This window comes from Sander lucioperca, chromosome 8, assembly GCF_008315115.2.
Source record: "Sander lucioperca isolate FBNREF2018 chromosome 8, SLUC_FBN_1.2, whole genome shotgun sequence".
Lineage (NCBI taxonomy): Eukaryota > Metazoa > Chordata > Actinopteri > Perciformes > Percidae > Sander > Sander lucioperca.
Window position 1 is genome coordinate 7489421 of NC_050180.1, and position 14295 is coordinate 7503715.

The following is a 14295-nucleotide window of genomic DNA, read 5'->3' on the forward strand; positions in this document are numbered from 1 at the left end:
TGTATCTTATCTTGTACAGTGTTTCGTCAGCGTCTGACAAAGACCATGAATAATCATCAATAACGCTGATGGTTAAGTGATTGTTAAGTAAACGTGTAAGAAGAAAGCAGTTGTATTTTCTGAGATATAGTTATCAGATCAAAGCCACATTTTGCAATGCTTGATGCTGAAATTTCAATGGTATTTGTTGGCTATGCAGCACAAGCTACTGAACTATGCACATATTGGATGTTAAAGTAAAGAGAATTAAACTACAGTATGTACAGTAAGGGTAGCCGTATGATGTCTTAATGCAGTGACGATTAAAAGTTAAGTCAATTATTACTGGGCTGCTGTGTGTAATTTAAACCTCTAATGTCCCACTTTTTCATCATTCTCAGAACATTTTCTGTTCTACAAACGCCGGTCTCCTCTACTTACAGTATGTTAAAAACAGTTGTTTGACACAATCCAGGTTAGATTATATAAAAAGTTCAAAAGCTTTGAAGACCTCTGAACCTTTGATTTAGAAGAAAACCTTTTCTGTGAGCTTCATAGATTGTATCCTATCTGGAGATGGAAAGCAAATCCAAAAAAATGCTTTTCAAAAATGTGATATTTATCAAGATTATTATGCCATTCCAACTCTTGCACTCACCTGTTCCTTTTAATGGCCCATCAGATCTTCATATTCACCATTCTACCTGTCTGTACTGGTCTATGATTTACCAAGAAGCTAAAAACGCTGGCAAAGGTACAAGTGCATATGCACATCCTATCAGCATAAGCCAAACATGAATTTACTTCCATTCCTGTTGTTACTCCTGAATGCATAAGTAAATACCATCCTCTGCTCAAGACGTGGGCTTCATGTGGGAAGAATTTGCATGCAGATCTCATTTGTGCATTAGCCAGGTTGTGCAAGGAGCAGATTGTTAGATCAGTCTGCTGGCTGGTCCCGTCTCTCTGTCCTTTTGCTGGTTCTTTGAACCCACTAGGCCTCACTCAAGTGTTGAGTTTCAGCTTTGCACAGCACTTCAAGAACGTGTCAATGCAGATCAACACTTTGACAGTAAATCTGAGCTTGAAAAGGGGCACAACACTTCTTTTTTTGTCACAAAGCTTCCTCTTTGTCTGGGAGGGAATCACAGGCCTAAACCCTTGACATTTGCAGCAGACGGATACAAATTCCACAGTATAGACACCACTACAATAAATGAAAGCAAATAAAAGCAGGGGATGTGTGCTCGCCCACTTATCTACCCTGCACTGGACAATTACATATGTAAATGTATTTTAAATAGAAAATCATTGAGTTGGTTGAATTGTGCTCAAAGTTGTCACCATATTTGAAAGAAGCTCACCGCTGAGAGCCACTACCCATTTCTTCAGTCCTAATCCTTGTTACCTGGCTACCGAGTACCAATCACATCTAACATAAACCAGTTTCACATATGAACTCCGGACAATGTCCGAGGAATCAGGTCCCCACGTAGTTCGGAGTTTGTCTTTCAAACATGTAGCACAACGGCGAAAAAAAAAAAAAAAACGGCGTTTGCTTAAGACAATGTGTGGCGTCTGGGTAGATCATGCAACAGACATGATGCGGATTACACGCATCACAGAGCCAGCTCGTAATTTGGTCATACACAATACACAAGTCTTTTGCCGTTCCATGAATTTGTCTGATAAGTTTGGCCCTTACCAACAGAAGTTTCCAAATCTTGTCGTTTCTCCAGTTAGACATTTTCGTTGCCGTCTTTGTGTAAATCATCATCATTCATCTTTTTCAACCTTGCATGTTTGTTTTCTTCCGGTTTTGTGTAAGTCGACAGAAACATCATCAACACACCCACTCGCTTGCTGTAAATTCCCAAACTTTGGGCTCAGTTGGAGAAGACACAATCTTTGTACTAGGGAGATGTCAGGATAAAGACTGTTTGATGTCCGATCAAATTGATTTGAACCATTGTGTTCACAAATACAGCAACGCCAGGTAATGTCTAGCATGTGTGAAAGGGGCTATAGATTAGTGAGAACATAGATGTTGACCTTTCCCTCAGATGATCCCCTCCAGTCCCCAAAAGGCAAAGTCTCATCCTCTACAGTAGGAGCGGTGTTGACGGGGCACAAACCTTTAGCTTACGAGGCATAACTCCTTCAAACACCCGTCATTGAAAAATGCTGGCTAGTTTATACTTCACCTTCGACTGACACTTTAATCCTCTGTAATGAATGGTGACAATGCCTGGAAGGGAATTACGTTATGCCCTGCTATATCAGAGGCCCAGGGGATACAGTAAATGAAGAAAAGTAAGTGGGACAAAGAGGGCTTTCATCGCAAGACAATATCAGCCTCAATTAGTACAGGCCAGACTAGGGTCCAGGGTGCCAGCGTTCATTGTTCCCCCCACTGGGCACTTTAGCACAAAAAAGCCCACAGGTCATGCTCTTCCTCTGTTTCAGCTTAAGCTAAGCAATGGCATGTTATAATCCACGTGATGGGGCTTTGGTGAGCTGGTACACCAACTTGATCTAAAACAAGTGAACTTAGTGAACCAGCTGAAAAATATGGTGAGCTTGCAGCTGAGATGTATGACTTTATTTAACTAGGTATTTTAAAAATGATAACTGACATAAGAGCTAAAACAGAATGGTCTTTATCATGCCTGTATAAATATGATGCCTCTTGTCCAAAGTAAACATAGATATTGCTATGCCAAGTCTTCAGACTAGCAACAGGACACATTTAGTTTCAGGGCAGAATACAGCACATTCATGGCTCAGATAAGAGATCAAAATATAAACTAAGGTTACAACCTTTCCGTCTGATCTTATCTATGTATTGTGTGCCAAACCAGAAATATAGTTACTCTCACCCGAAGGCTTTCCACGAACAGTGACCTTATGCTTTTATTGTTTCACTGAAAGAGAGAAAGAGAAGAAGGGAGGAAACAAGAGACTGAGAGAAAACAAGCACAAATCCAAAGGCCCAAGGCTAACGTGTGCCTGTTTAGGGGTCCAGACACTTTAAGATGACAGTGGGCTGCCAGGTTCAGTTGGGTCATCGACTGTATTGCTCACTCAGGTGCATAGTGTACTGTATGTGAATTCTGGCAGCCAGTATATGCTGTAGCCTTTACAATGCATTTAAGTGCTTTTTATATGATATACATGTGGATTAATATCTATCAAAAAATGGCTTTCATAAGGGGTCACTGGCTGAAAATAGATTGAGAACCTCTGTTTTAATGCATAAAGTCTTCTCCGGTAGGTAATTGTGACTGCTTGGTGATAGTTCGCCGAGCTTATTCTCATGCTGAGTTGGGCTCCCAACTTTTGTAACTTTTATGTATCACAAAATGTCTCCACAACCTGTGTAGTGAAAGCAGCATGTAAGCAAAGCAGCAGCTGAAACACCTGCTATGTAGACACGCCGTCAGTTTACAGAGAACAGAACCCATCAAAATGTGCCCAGGGATGAGTCCACAACAGCACAGTGCTGCCTGGATGGATACTGACACCTTTACTATTTTGAACTATGTGCCATTATCCTCTTGTACCTTACTCATCTGTATATCTGTGTATATATGTCTGTTTATATAAGAGTGTTTATTGTGTAAATATGTCTGTTTTTATTACTATTATTATTATTATTATTATTATTTATTATTATTGTTATTATTATTATTATTGTTATTATAACTGATTCTATTTTCTTGTTCATATACTTTATGTATATATTTTCTCCTATGTCTACTTAATGTGTATTTGTGTTATTATGATGTGTGTACATTGTTTTTCTTTTGAGCTGCTGTAACACAGGAATTTCCCCAGTGTGGGATGAATAAAGTCTATCTTATCTTATCTTCTATTGTGTTTTAAACTTGGGCGGACACATTCAAGACAGGAACCTCAAGGTTACAAAAACTTTACACAGCCGAGTCCATTACCACGGCCAAATAATAAGGTTATAAACTGGACTTGTGAAACCACAGGGTTCTGTTGAACATGGCACTAACGGAGTTTCACGGCATGTTTCGGTGAGTCAAGTGGCCACCGTGGGAGCAATTTGACTGCCCACCTTTTCAGCCCATCTCTCCGACTGATGCAGTGCTACTGTCTCAGCAGAGGAATGGCCCTGCAAATCTTTCACTGGACCTCTAAATATTTAACGTCCCCATGGTTGGCCTATGTTCCTGCTCTCTAAACCTCTCAATGGATGGCACTGTGCCACCTGGCCCATAACAACCACAGAGTGAATGGAGGGCACCCGTTATTGTCTGCGAGCTCATGATTCACACAACAATTAGCAGCTTCCAAGTTACAAGCAACTGAAGCATTCACTTTGTAAAAATCCTGGCTCAGCACATGATCCGACAGGAGCCTTAGTCTTCTGCAGTAATGGAATGTAACTAAGTACAATTACTTAAGTACTGTACTGTTTGACAGCTGTAGTTATTACTTATCAACTTTAAATGTTAAATTAAAACATGATTCTAAAATAAAATACATTGTTAAAGATAAACCATAAACCAGTGGTTTCCAACCATTTTGAGGGCTCGATCTAAATATTCGACTACTCGGATATTTGTTCGTTGGGTAGGTATTCGATTTTCACTTTCGGGATTCGAATATTTGTTTGTTTTTCCTTCAATACTATAAAGTTGAGACGGATTCAAGTTTAGAAGAAACGCAACCAAACGTCACGCTGCTCCTGTCCAACCATGTAACCGCCCTTCAGAATTGTCAGTGTGTTTTGAGGCTGTGTGATAGTGCCGTACAGTAAACAGGAAACATCCCTGCCTCTGCCACTCTGCCACAAGAAAGTCTTAAAAACACAATGAGGGTAGAAAACGAAACACAAGCACTGAACTGCCCAGGAGATTGTGTAACAGCTGACTGTTTCCTGCAAAAACAAAGCATCTTTATCTTCAAATGTAACTCCACTACCTGAGATTACATCTAATACTGAGTGCACCTGGAAAGTCCACCTCTCAGTGTTCGACAGGTACAGTAAAGACAGGCCATGTCATCAAATTCCAAACCTCACCCAAAGTCCTACTTCTGGCAAGACCATTCGAAAGTGGAGGACAGAGGAACAGGACTCAGCAAATCCCCCTTTTGTCACAGGAGCTCTAGGTTTGATGGTAATCTCTCCGTCCCATGGGATTCTCCTCAGTTCACACCCCCATGGTGTGAGATTAGTGAGGGGGGGTGAAAAAGAGAAGTGCCTTCAGACATGGCAGCTCTTGAAGGACGGGTGAATGAGTGGAATTCAAGGATGCCCTGAAAAGCGGCCTGCACATCATGAGAGTCAATCAGAAGATAAGACGATGTGGAGAGCAAAAAGAGGGATATAACCACAAAGTGAGGGTCGAAACGCACAATGGCATTCCCGAGAGGGGCCTCATGAAATGCTGAATGGTCTATTCATTCATTTAAAAAAAACGCATTGGGTGGTAGCCGGTGCTTGTATTAACAGTGTTCACATCTGACGGTAAAAATATGCTTATTTCAGGTCTGAATCTGAAAGGTGCCTTCGAAATAATGTCAGAGGATCCCATTATAACTGTAGGCGGTCTATATGGTCTTGGTCACTCGGGATCAGCCCTCGTTCATGGAGAGTGAAAAGCTTATGGTATAGATTTCTCAGGACAGGAGAATGTAAATGGGTGGAGGGTGGGGGTGTGTGTGGGGGGGGGGAGGGGGTGGTCTCTTGTTTCATGCCTCCCTGTGTTCAGCAGGCTGTCAGTGAGGACAAGTGAACACTCCCTAAAGCTAGAGACAGGGACAAAGTGCCAGGTAGACAGATCTGGTTTCCTTTGCTACAGCCAAATACGGCTTTGTGGTGGAAAAATCTGCACCTGGTGGCCATGGAAACCAGTGTTCACCCAGGGTACAGCCTACAGTGCTGACAAACTGACCACAAGGAGTAGAAGTAAGCCTGAAATGTAATGGCCTGAAATTGCACTAAAAGCCCTTTACCAGGGTAGTCTGGGTGTTTGACAAGTCTATGACAACATTACGTTACATTACATTAACGTTGTTTTATGCTCCAGTATACTACTGCAACTGCTGCTGTCTTCACCATGACAGTTTTCATTGTGGGGAATTTTGCTGAATGAAGTAGCTTGGTGGCTTGCTTCAACACGCTGTACACTATTGGTACTCCTACAACAAAGTTAATGAAATCATAATCTCTTATCTTGTTGCAGCTCTTATCTCCATTTCATCTTATGATGCATAATGAACCACACTTATTTTTGCTCAAATATCTAGAAATGTTTTCCTGAATCATATACAATTTCAAAATGCATGCAGAGATGCAGCAAGGCTCAGTTTTACTTTTGCTGGTAATACTTAAGCTTTTCCATCTTGCTCTATGTTCAGATGTTTAAAACAAAACCTGCATATACAGTAGAGTCCTGTTATTTGCAGAGCTTCACACCTTCCACTGACTGTTACCACCGATTACGGCTGGGAAAGACAAGCAAATAAGTGAGGGTTTCACCACAAACAGGAAAGAGGTGCTGAGAGGTAAGAGGGCACTCAGTGTGCCATTAGTGCTGGAGATAGTTGGGTGTACAGAGCAAGTGGCCCTACAAATCCTCTTCTCTTGGAACATAAGCAGTAATTATGGTGTCCCTCTGTATTTTGCCGCGGTCAACCTGGCATTTTGACATCAGGGACAGCATGAGAGTACAGCAGAGCGCACCTGAAACACCGAGTGGTGGGAGCACATAAAAATACAAATAACAGCTGTCTGCAACATTCAAAAGGATGCTCTGATCTAGAGAGCAAGATGATAGGGGATCACAAATACTGAGCAAAGCCCTGCAAGTGCAATGCTAACAAAACTATGTTGTCTACATAATCAAGTCACTCTCTTTACTGTGGCCAGTTGTTTTGTCTAAAATGCTTTACTCTTTTCCTGTAAAGTCCGATCCAGAACGACAGCGAACATTCACTTAGGTTTCTGATATCAGCACTTGCAAGGTAAAAACGATGTGCATAACTGAATCCAACAAGCATTTTAAATGAATGCAGCAAGCAGAAGCTTGCTGTACTGTATGATAAATAAATGAACTCTCAATGTTTTCCATCGATTTGAGCAGTTATCTGGCAGAGCAACGTTATCCTAGGACTCTGGCCACATTCACTCCCTCCCTGCTTTGATTATGAACTCATAGGTTGGGCATAAGGTTACCACAATGTTGTTTTAAATTTTAGAATTTTAGGAAATACACAATATATAAGTGGTAGATGGAAATCATGTAAAAGAGTATGAAAAACAAAGCGACAATCACATTTATTTTATGCTTCCAATGTGTACATCCACCTTAATTCAAACAGCGTGCCTGGTGACGCTGGCTTGATTCTCAAACTGGGCCGTGTGTTTTTCAATGTCCAACACAGATATACAAGTCTTCAGATTCACTACAGGATCCAGATGGGTTGAATTAAGTAATCAAAGCAGGATGTGACCACCGTGGTTCTCTTATAAAAACACATCCTCATTGAAGTAAACTACACCATATCTACATTTCCTTTTCAGTCTCCTTAGTAAGTGTTTAGACACTTTTATGTCCTGGTTTTGGACAGCTGTGCTGCATTAGAGTGTGGTCCTGTTACGCTGTACTAGTTTTAAGAGACAGACAGAAATGATCTTATTAACATTGTTGTGTTCTTCATGAAACCAAAAAAACAGCTTCATATGGGGTCTCGAGTGTTTTTACAGCAAAGCATCAAATGGGATTTTAAAAAGGCCTGTTCAGTCCATTACTGAAGCATCTGACTTGAGAGCTTGTACAGGTAGATGTGTCTTGGTGAATGACAGACAAAAGACAGTTGCCATACAGGCATGAGTAAGAGCAGAAATGCATAAAGGAAGTGTCAATCCCTTGAGTCAAACTTTTTTAAAAATGCTGAAAAAAGGAGCCAGAAAGGGAGGTACAGACACCCACTTGACATTTTGAATGGCCCCCCACACACAGCCACACACACGTAAGCCAACCCTGAAAGTCACAAGCCAAACTTGACACTCAAAGATATATACCATTGTCCTAGCAGAGGTTTAATGACCTTTTAAATGCTGGTGGCTGACACAATACAACCAAACAATGCTAGATGTGACTTCCGAGCCTTGAGGCACCACCAAAGAAGTCGATCATGAATAAGTAGGTTTACCGACTAGAAAATCCAGGGATTAGACATCACAAGGTTCAATGAGTCAGCCGAATCTGTGCACAGTCGGTCCATTTATTTCATTTGAGAGTTACAATGATCCTAACAGAGGCACCAATCTAATAGTCGTTTGCCACAGATAACCTGACTTTGAAGGGGTAGACTTGAACTCAGAGTACTGTATATACTGTGAGGTCTAGAGTTTATAAAACCAATTGTGTCAATTGTGCTTTTTTTGTTGATCCATGTCCTGCATTGAAAACCTGTGTTTCTGTGATTTTTAAAATAAGACAAAGTGCAGAATTACATGTATTTTACGAATCGCTGCACTTGCGGTGAATAAAAAAAACATTTTAGGATTTATTTAATTTTTTTTGTTTCAGCAAATTGTCCATAAATGTCCTTTCATTTGCATATTTGAATACTTGTAGGCCTATGCCTTATAAAAGGGATGTCAAGAATAGAATTGTGTGCGCAAAGTTTATTGCGTACTTTGTCCTGTACATGTCCAGTGTGGCACCTTCGTTGTCTAAATCCATGAAAACGTAGCCTATGTAGCTAAAGTTGAACATTGTATTAGTTTCGATGAAAACCATTAAGTACTTTGGTACGTTTTTTTTTGCCCAAAAGAAACTGGTTTTACACTTTCATTTTGAAAACGTAATCACCTGCTCTTCACCTAACTTCCAGCTCTCTCCTTCTGCCTTGACAGAGATCACACCATGTAGACCTGAATTATCTTTGTTGGAATTATCATGCGGTTGTCAATGTTCTGTGTGTGTAGAAGTGCTGCACAAGGGTAATCACAAGCAGAATGGCATATTTCGTGCAATTGATTTGTTAAATTTTCATTAAAATGCTGCTATTCATTGGCAACCACCTGCACTATCACTAAAAATAATAATACGCCACAGGTGGGGCATTCTGTTGGCACAGTAGACCAAAGCACATGATGTCACCACAACGTGTCAGGTTTGAACTCAGTCAAGGACCGTCCCTTCCCTCTATATTTGTCCCAGAATTTCCTGCCAATCTCTCTGCTATCTAACAAAGGTAAAAATGCCATTAGAATTGCAAATAAAAAGAAAGAAAGATGTGTTTCTTCAAGTAGTGCATTTACTTACTATACACTGATAATCATTCAAGTGTCTTGCCTTAACTGACTTCACTGGTCGTCACTGTGAAAGCTTTCAAAAATCCATTCACACAGCAAACGGAAATTTTAAAATGGATTGAATCATGAATACTGTGGTAAAATGACAATCAGGAAAACAAAATCAAAAATTTCAATTATCCAAGAAACTGAACTTAAAAACTATCACCAAAACTGATTTTTGCAGCTACAGAGAGAAAACTAGAATAAAATGCAAAAGTTCAGATCGTCGTTCTCAGGACACATCTGAGATATGGAAGCAGATGTTTTCCTGAAAATGCTGCAACTATACATGCATTACGTGACGCGTCAACCCCTGTACTAGTAGAGGTCCTGGGTAAGATTTGTATGCACTTCATTTAGCGGAGAATATCTCAACTGTTATAGACTAATATGACCCCATTGAACGACGTGGGATGTGTGCCAAAGTCTCTACCCGGGACGAAAGTCCTGAAAATGACCACAACAGGTGACACTGTTATCACACTACAGGTGAATGGGACTTTTTCTTCCCTTTATAGATATCCTCATACATTTCTACCAGATTAATCTTCATATTAAGAGAAATACTTTTTGTATTGCCCTTTGTCTAAAAAAACAACAAAATATGCAAATTAGGCAATATCTCATTAAATATGCGTACATATGAACCCTTGAAGCTACAGATTTTCTGAGGTGATTACAATGTTCACAATGACCATGATTATAAGGTCATAGAAGAGCATAAGCATTCTGATTTGATATAAAGAAAATGGCTAAAAAAACAGTCAACCTATTACATACAACTAGCAACATACAGGAATTGCCAGTTATTTATTAACCTAAACTTTAAAAGGAACACGCCGGCTTACTGGGACTTTCTTATTCACCATATCCCCCAGAGTTAGATAAGTCCATACATACCCTTCTCATCTCTGTGCGTGTTGTAACTCTTTCTGACGGCTCCACCGGTAGCTTAGCCTAGCACGGATCCTGAAGGTAATCGGTTCCAACTAGCCTACTGCTCCCAATAAGTGACAAAATAACACCAACATGTTCCTCTTTACATGTTGTGATTTGTATAGTCACAGCATGTACAAATAACAAGGTCACATGAGACACAGCCATCTTCTAAACGTATATAAACTGGGAACTATATTCTCAGAAAGGCGAAGCATTTCTACTCATAACAGTCAATTGGAGAAATCTTGGCCTCCAAGAGCTCTGGCTCATCCGAAACTCAGGAGTGAAAAGATCAATATTGCCACTTCATGTCTGCGTAGCGCTGGGAGACGAGCTCACACAGTGTCTCCCAGCATACATGCGCTGACTGGGTGCGATACAACCAGCAAAATATCAACCAAACTTGCAGCTCTGAACACTGTCCACAAACCAGACAACTCTTCTCTGATTCTCAATTTCAACTATTATTTCAACAATACAAATGGCGGAAACATTCTTGGTCAAATGTCTCAAACCATTTTTGACGACATGCGCATTGCTGCGTTCGATAGTAATGCCCTTAAGATGGACTTTGAGAGGACTGCTTGCACCTCAACTAAAAGAAAACATATACAAAGAGCCTATTATCAACAGCAGCTTTGGGTCCAAGCACCATTTACAGACGCCACCTTGATCTTAAATGCAGATGCTTATGGTTTTGTAAGAAAGGGCAGTTTATTAGTCCCTGAGATTGTAATCTCAAAACCTGAAGGTTTGCCAGATCCCTGCTCGTGTGGCAAGTGTGCACACAAGAATGGGTGTCCCTGTCGAGTAGCTGGTATCCGTTGTTGCAAGTACTGCAAATGCAAGGGAGGCAATAGTTGTAAAAATCCTATCACTGAATGAGCTCTCATCATCCCCATACCTGGACTCTGTTGTAAAAGTTTTACCTTGCAACACAGGGAATAAACCTGTTTTGTATTTTTCACTTTAAGTTAACATTCCAATGATAGCAAGGTTGGCTATAAAATGTCTGTATATTAATCAAATGCTTGTTTTCTTTCTTTTAAAAAAGTCCCTTGTTTGTATACAATTGTATTTATAATTTTTCCATTCAATACAGCACAAAACATGACATCCCCACACACACACACACACACAATTATAAATATCAAACCAGAATTCTTACACTTAGCCTACACTACATGGTCATTGTGACCATTGTGATCACCTCAGAAAATCTGTAGCTTCAAGAGCTTATATGTACGCATATTTAATGAGATATTGCCTAATTTGCATATTTAATTACATTTTTAAGACAAAGTGTAATACAAAAAGTATTTCTCTTAATATGAAGATTAATCTGGTAGAAATGTATAAGGATATCTATAAAGGGAAGAAAAAGTCCCATTCACCTGTAGTGTGATAACAGTGTCACCTGTTGTGGTCATTTTCAGGACTTTCGTCCCGGGTAGAGACTTTGGCACACATCCCACGTTGTTCAATGGGGTCATATTAGTCTATAACAGTTGAGATATTCTCCGCTAAATGAAGTGCATACAAATCTTACCCAGGACCTAGACTATACTTTCGGCCACCATGCACTGCACTGAAAAGGAGAGAACCCCAAACCAGCTGTGATTTTTAATGTGGCATCTAATTCATCCATTAAATAGCACAGTGGGGTGTCCCCCTACAGCCGTTCCCCTCCCCCCTGCCTCCCCCCTGCCTCTCTTAGGCAAAACCACACTGGGTGCATGTCAAAGATCACATGACAATAGGGATTCCTGACCCAGCCAGGGACTGGGAATGAATCAGACCTAATTCAACCATGTCGCAGGCAGCCAAAGGCATTGCTCTTGAGACAGAGTGGCAGGCCTTTTCAACCTGGACACACACAGACGGGACAGCATTCCGGTGAAAATGTCACGCTGTTTGAGTGTTACTTGAAATATGTTTTAGGCTACCCTTTTAAAGTTTTTTTTTTTACCTGTTCTGATCTCCAATGACGATAAAGATGGAGAATGTTAATATAAAAAGAGAACGAAAAAGAAGGACCAACAGAAGGTAGATGAATGGCAAAATGCAAACAATGTTTGATCAAACCTGCTCATCGTACTAGACGGGTTGGATTAGTTACAAAAGACAATACAATGAGTGCAGTCAAAGTGTGTCTGCTCCCAAAGCTCCTAAAATACCGCATCTAGCTGGTAGTGATCAAAGTCAATCAAATATTAATCAATGTCCTCTCAGTTTCCTCTCCATATCATCTGACAGTGACTCAGTTCTCCAACTCCACGTTTACTAAATTAAATGAAGGACATCAGTGAGGTTCAAAGGATGAATTATTCAGAAGTAGAAGAAAGTTCTTTCATTCAGCGGCTCATTTAGCTCTTTGACACCATTTGCCATTGTGTGTAAAAGAAATGATCCTTTGTCGTTTCCCGATGGTTCAAATGTACTGACACTATAACTGCTGGGATGATACAAGTACGAATTGTGTTTGTGCTAACTCGTCTGGAGGAAAAGGGGGGAACATAAACATCTTTCAATATTTAGATGCAGCCACTATGAGCAACAGTCTCTGGTTAGACACAGAGCAAGACAAAAGGGCAAAAAGAAGGAATGTAGGTTTCTGAGCACTGCAGACTTTGGACTTGAGAAAAACCAGTAAACACTCCTAAAGCCACTTCTCCGAATGGACAAACTGCTGGGTTTTATCACTAAATCCTAACAATGTGTCATCGCAGCAACCATGCCAGTCAGTCTATTAGTGATACAGAAAAGGGTGCTGTTTAAAGAGCAAAGAATAAGTAGTAGACAAATGCAATCCCAGCCAAAGACAGTAGTGAGCAAACATACAGTAGCGCCATAACTGACTAAGTGTAAAACATAATTCTTGTGAGAACTGAGGGACACATCGAGTACAGTAGCTTGCAGTTGTAACTATCTGAACTCACTTTTTAGTACAGGTTACAGATAACCTCCAGCAGCCTCCCATAAAGTATATTTCTCAGTGCAAGCAATTTACGTTTTTTAAACTTGTATTGTGAAGGAACCGTTAAGTGTATCAGGAGATTGATTGACCGAAGGCTATTAACAATGCACAGGATGTCGCTAGAAAACACTGTAAATGTGGCAAAAGTTTCTCAAGAAAGTAAAACTAACTAAGCTGTCAGCATGCTATCTGAGCCATGCCATTCATGTGCTCAGTATTAGCTCTTACCTGGCCATTGCGACGCAGCTGAGCTGACGAGAATTAGGACGCAGCCGAGAAGGCGCTCCAGCCATGAGGAACACCTGCAGAGGAAGCAAGCAATCACTGTAGCGCTTTACTGCAATTAAGCTACAAAAAGTTGGAATACAAACGCCAAAAAAAAACAAAACAAAGTACCTTATCTTCATCTTCTTCTTTGAATGATATCGAGTGGGAAAGCTACATGGGGTGTTCGAGGGTTACGGGGTGTATAGTGTTCCCAGCTTCCCTGGTCCAGCACCGCTGCTGCTGCTGCACGCGGCTCCAACAGCTGATGGGGACTCAGCGCTCTGCTGGAGACAGAGGAGACGTGTGGAGAGGCCTGCACGGCTTCACATCAGGGACTTCCGCCAGGTCCTAAAAGGGAACAAATTCCACTGGTTGTCAAGTGGCAGTCGCTTGTATAATCAGGGACCGGTATCATCCAAAAACATACTATAATAATAAGAAAAATAATAATATTAAGACAGAAGAAGAACAAGAAGATTGTTTTTTTTTTTTTTTTTACAAATAGGCTATTTGGCCCATTGCACATATAATATATATGAGCCGTCCTTTGCACATACTGCACTCATTACATTACATGTCATTTAGCAGAAACTTTTATCCAAAGCGACTTACAATTGCTATATATGTCAGAGGTCACACGCCTCTGGAGCAACTAGGGGTTAAGTGTCTTGCTCGGGGGCACATTGGTTGATGTATTGTAGTGGGAATTGAACCCTAGTCTCCCACACCAAAGGCATGTGTCACATCCACTGCGCCATCACCACCCCCCACTCAATCCATTCAGCCTCTT

At 40.7% G+C, this 14295-nt stretch overlaps 1 protein-coding gene across 1 annotated transcript in view; it reads right to left on the reverse strand.

Moving 5' to 3' along the window:
• The window catches only part of col18a1a (collagen type XVIII alpha 1 chain a), a 106510-nt gene extending 92709 nt beyond the window's left edge, over window positions 1-13801 (reverse strand). The window contains exons 1-2 of the mRNA XM_031296505.2: window positions 13635-13801; window positions 13467-13540 (exon numbers count right to left, since the gene is read on the reverse strand). Coding sequence (XP_031152365.1) covers window positions 13467-13540; window positions 13635-13645 — 85 coding nt within the window. The 5' untranslated portion in view covers window positions 13646-13801. The remainder of the gene's footprint in view (window positions 1-13466; window positions 13541-13634) is intronic.
• Window positions 13802-14295: the final 494 nt, after the last annotated feature.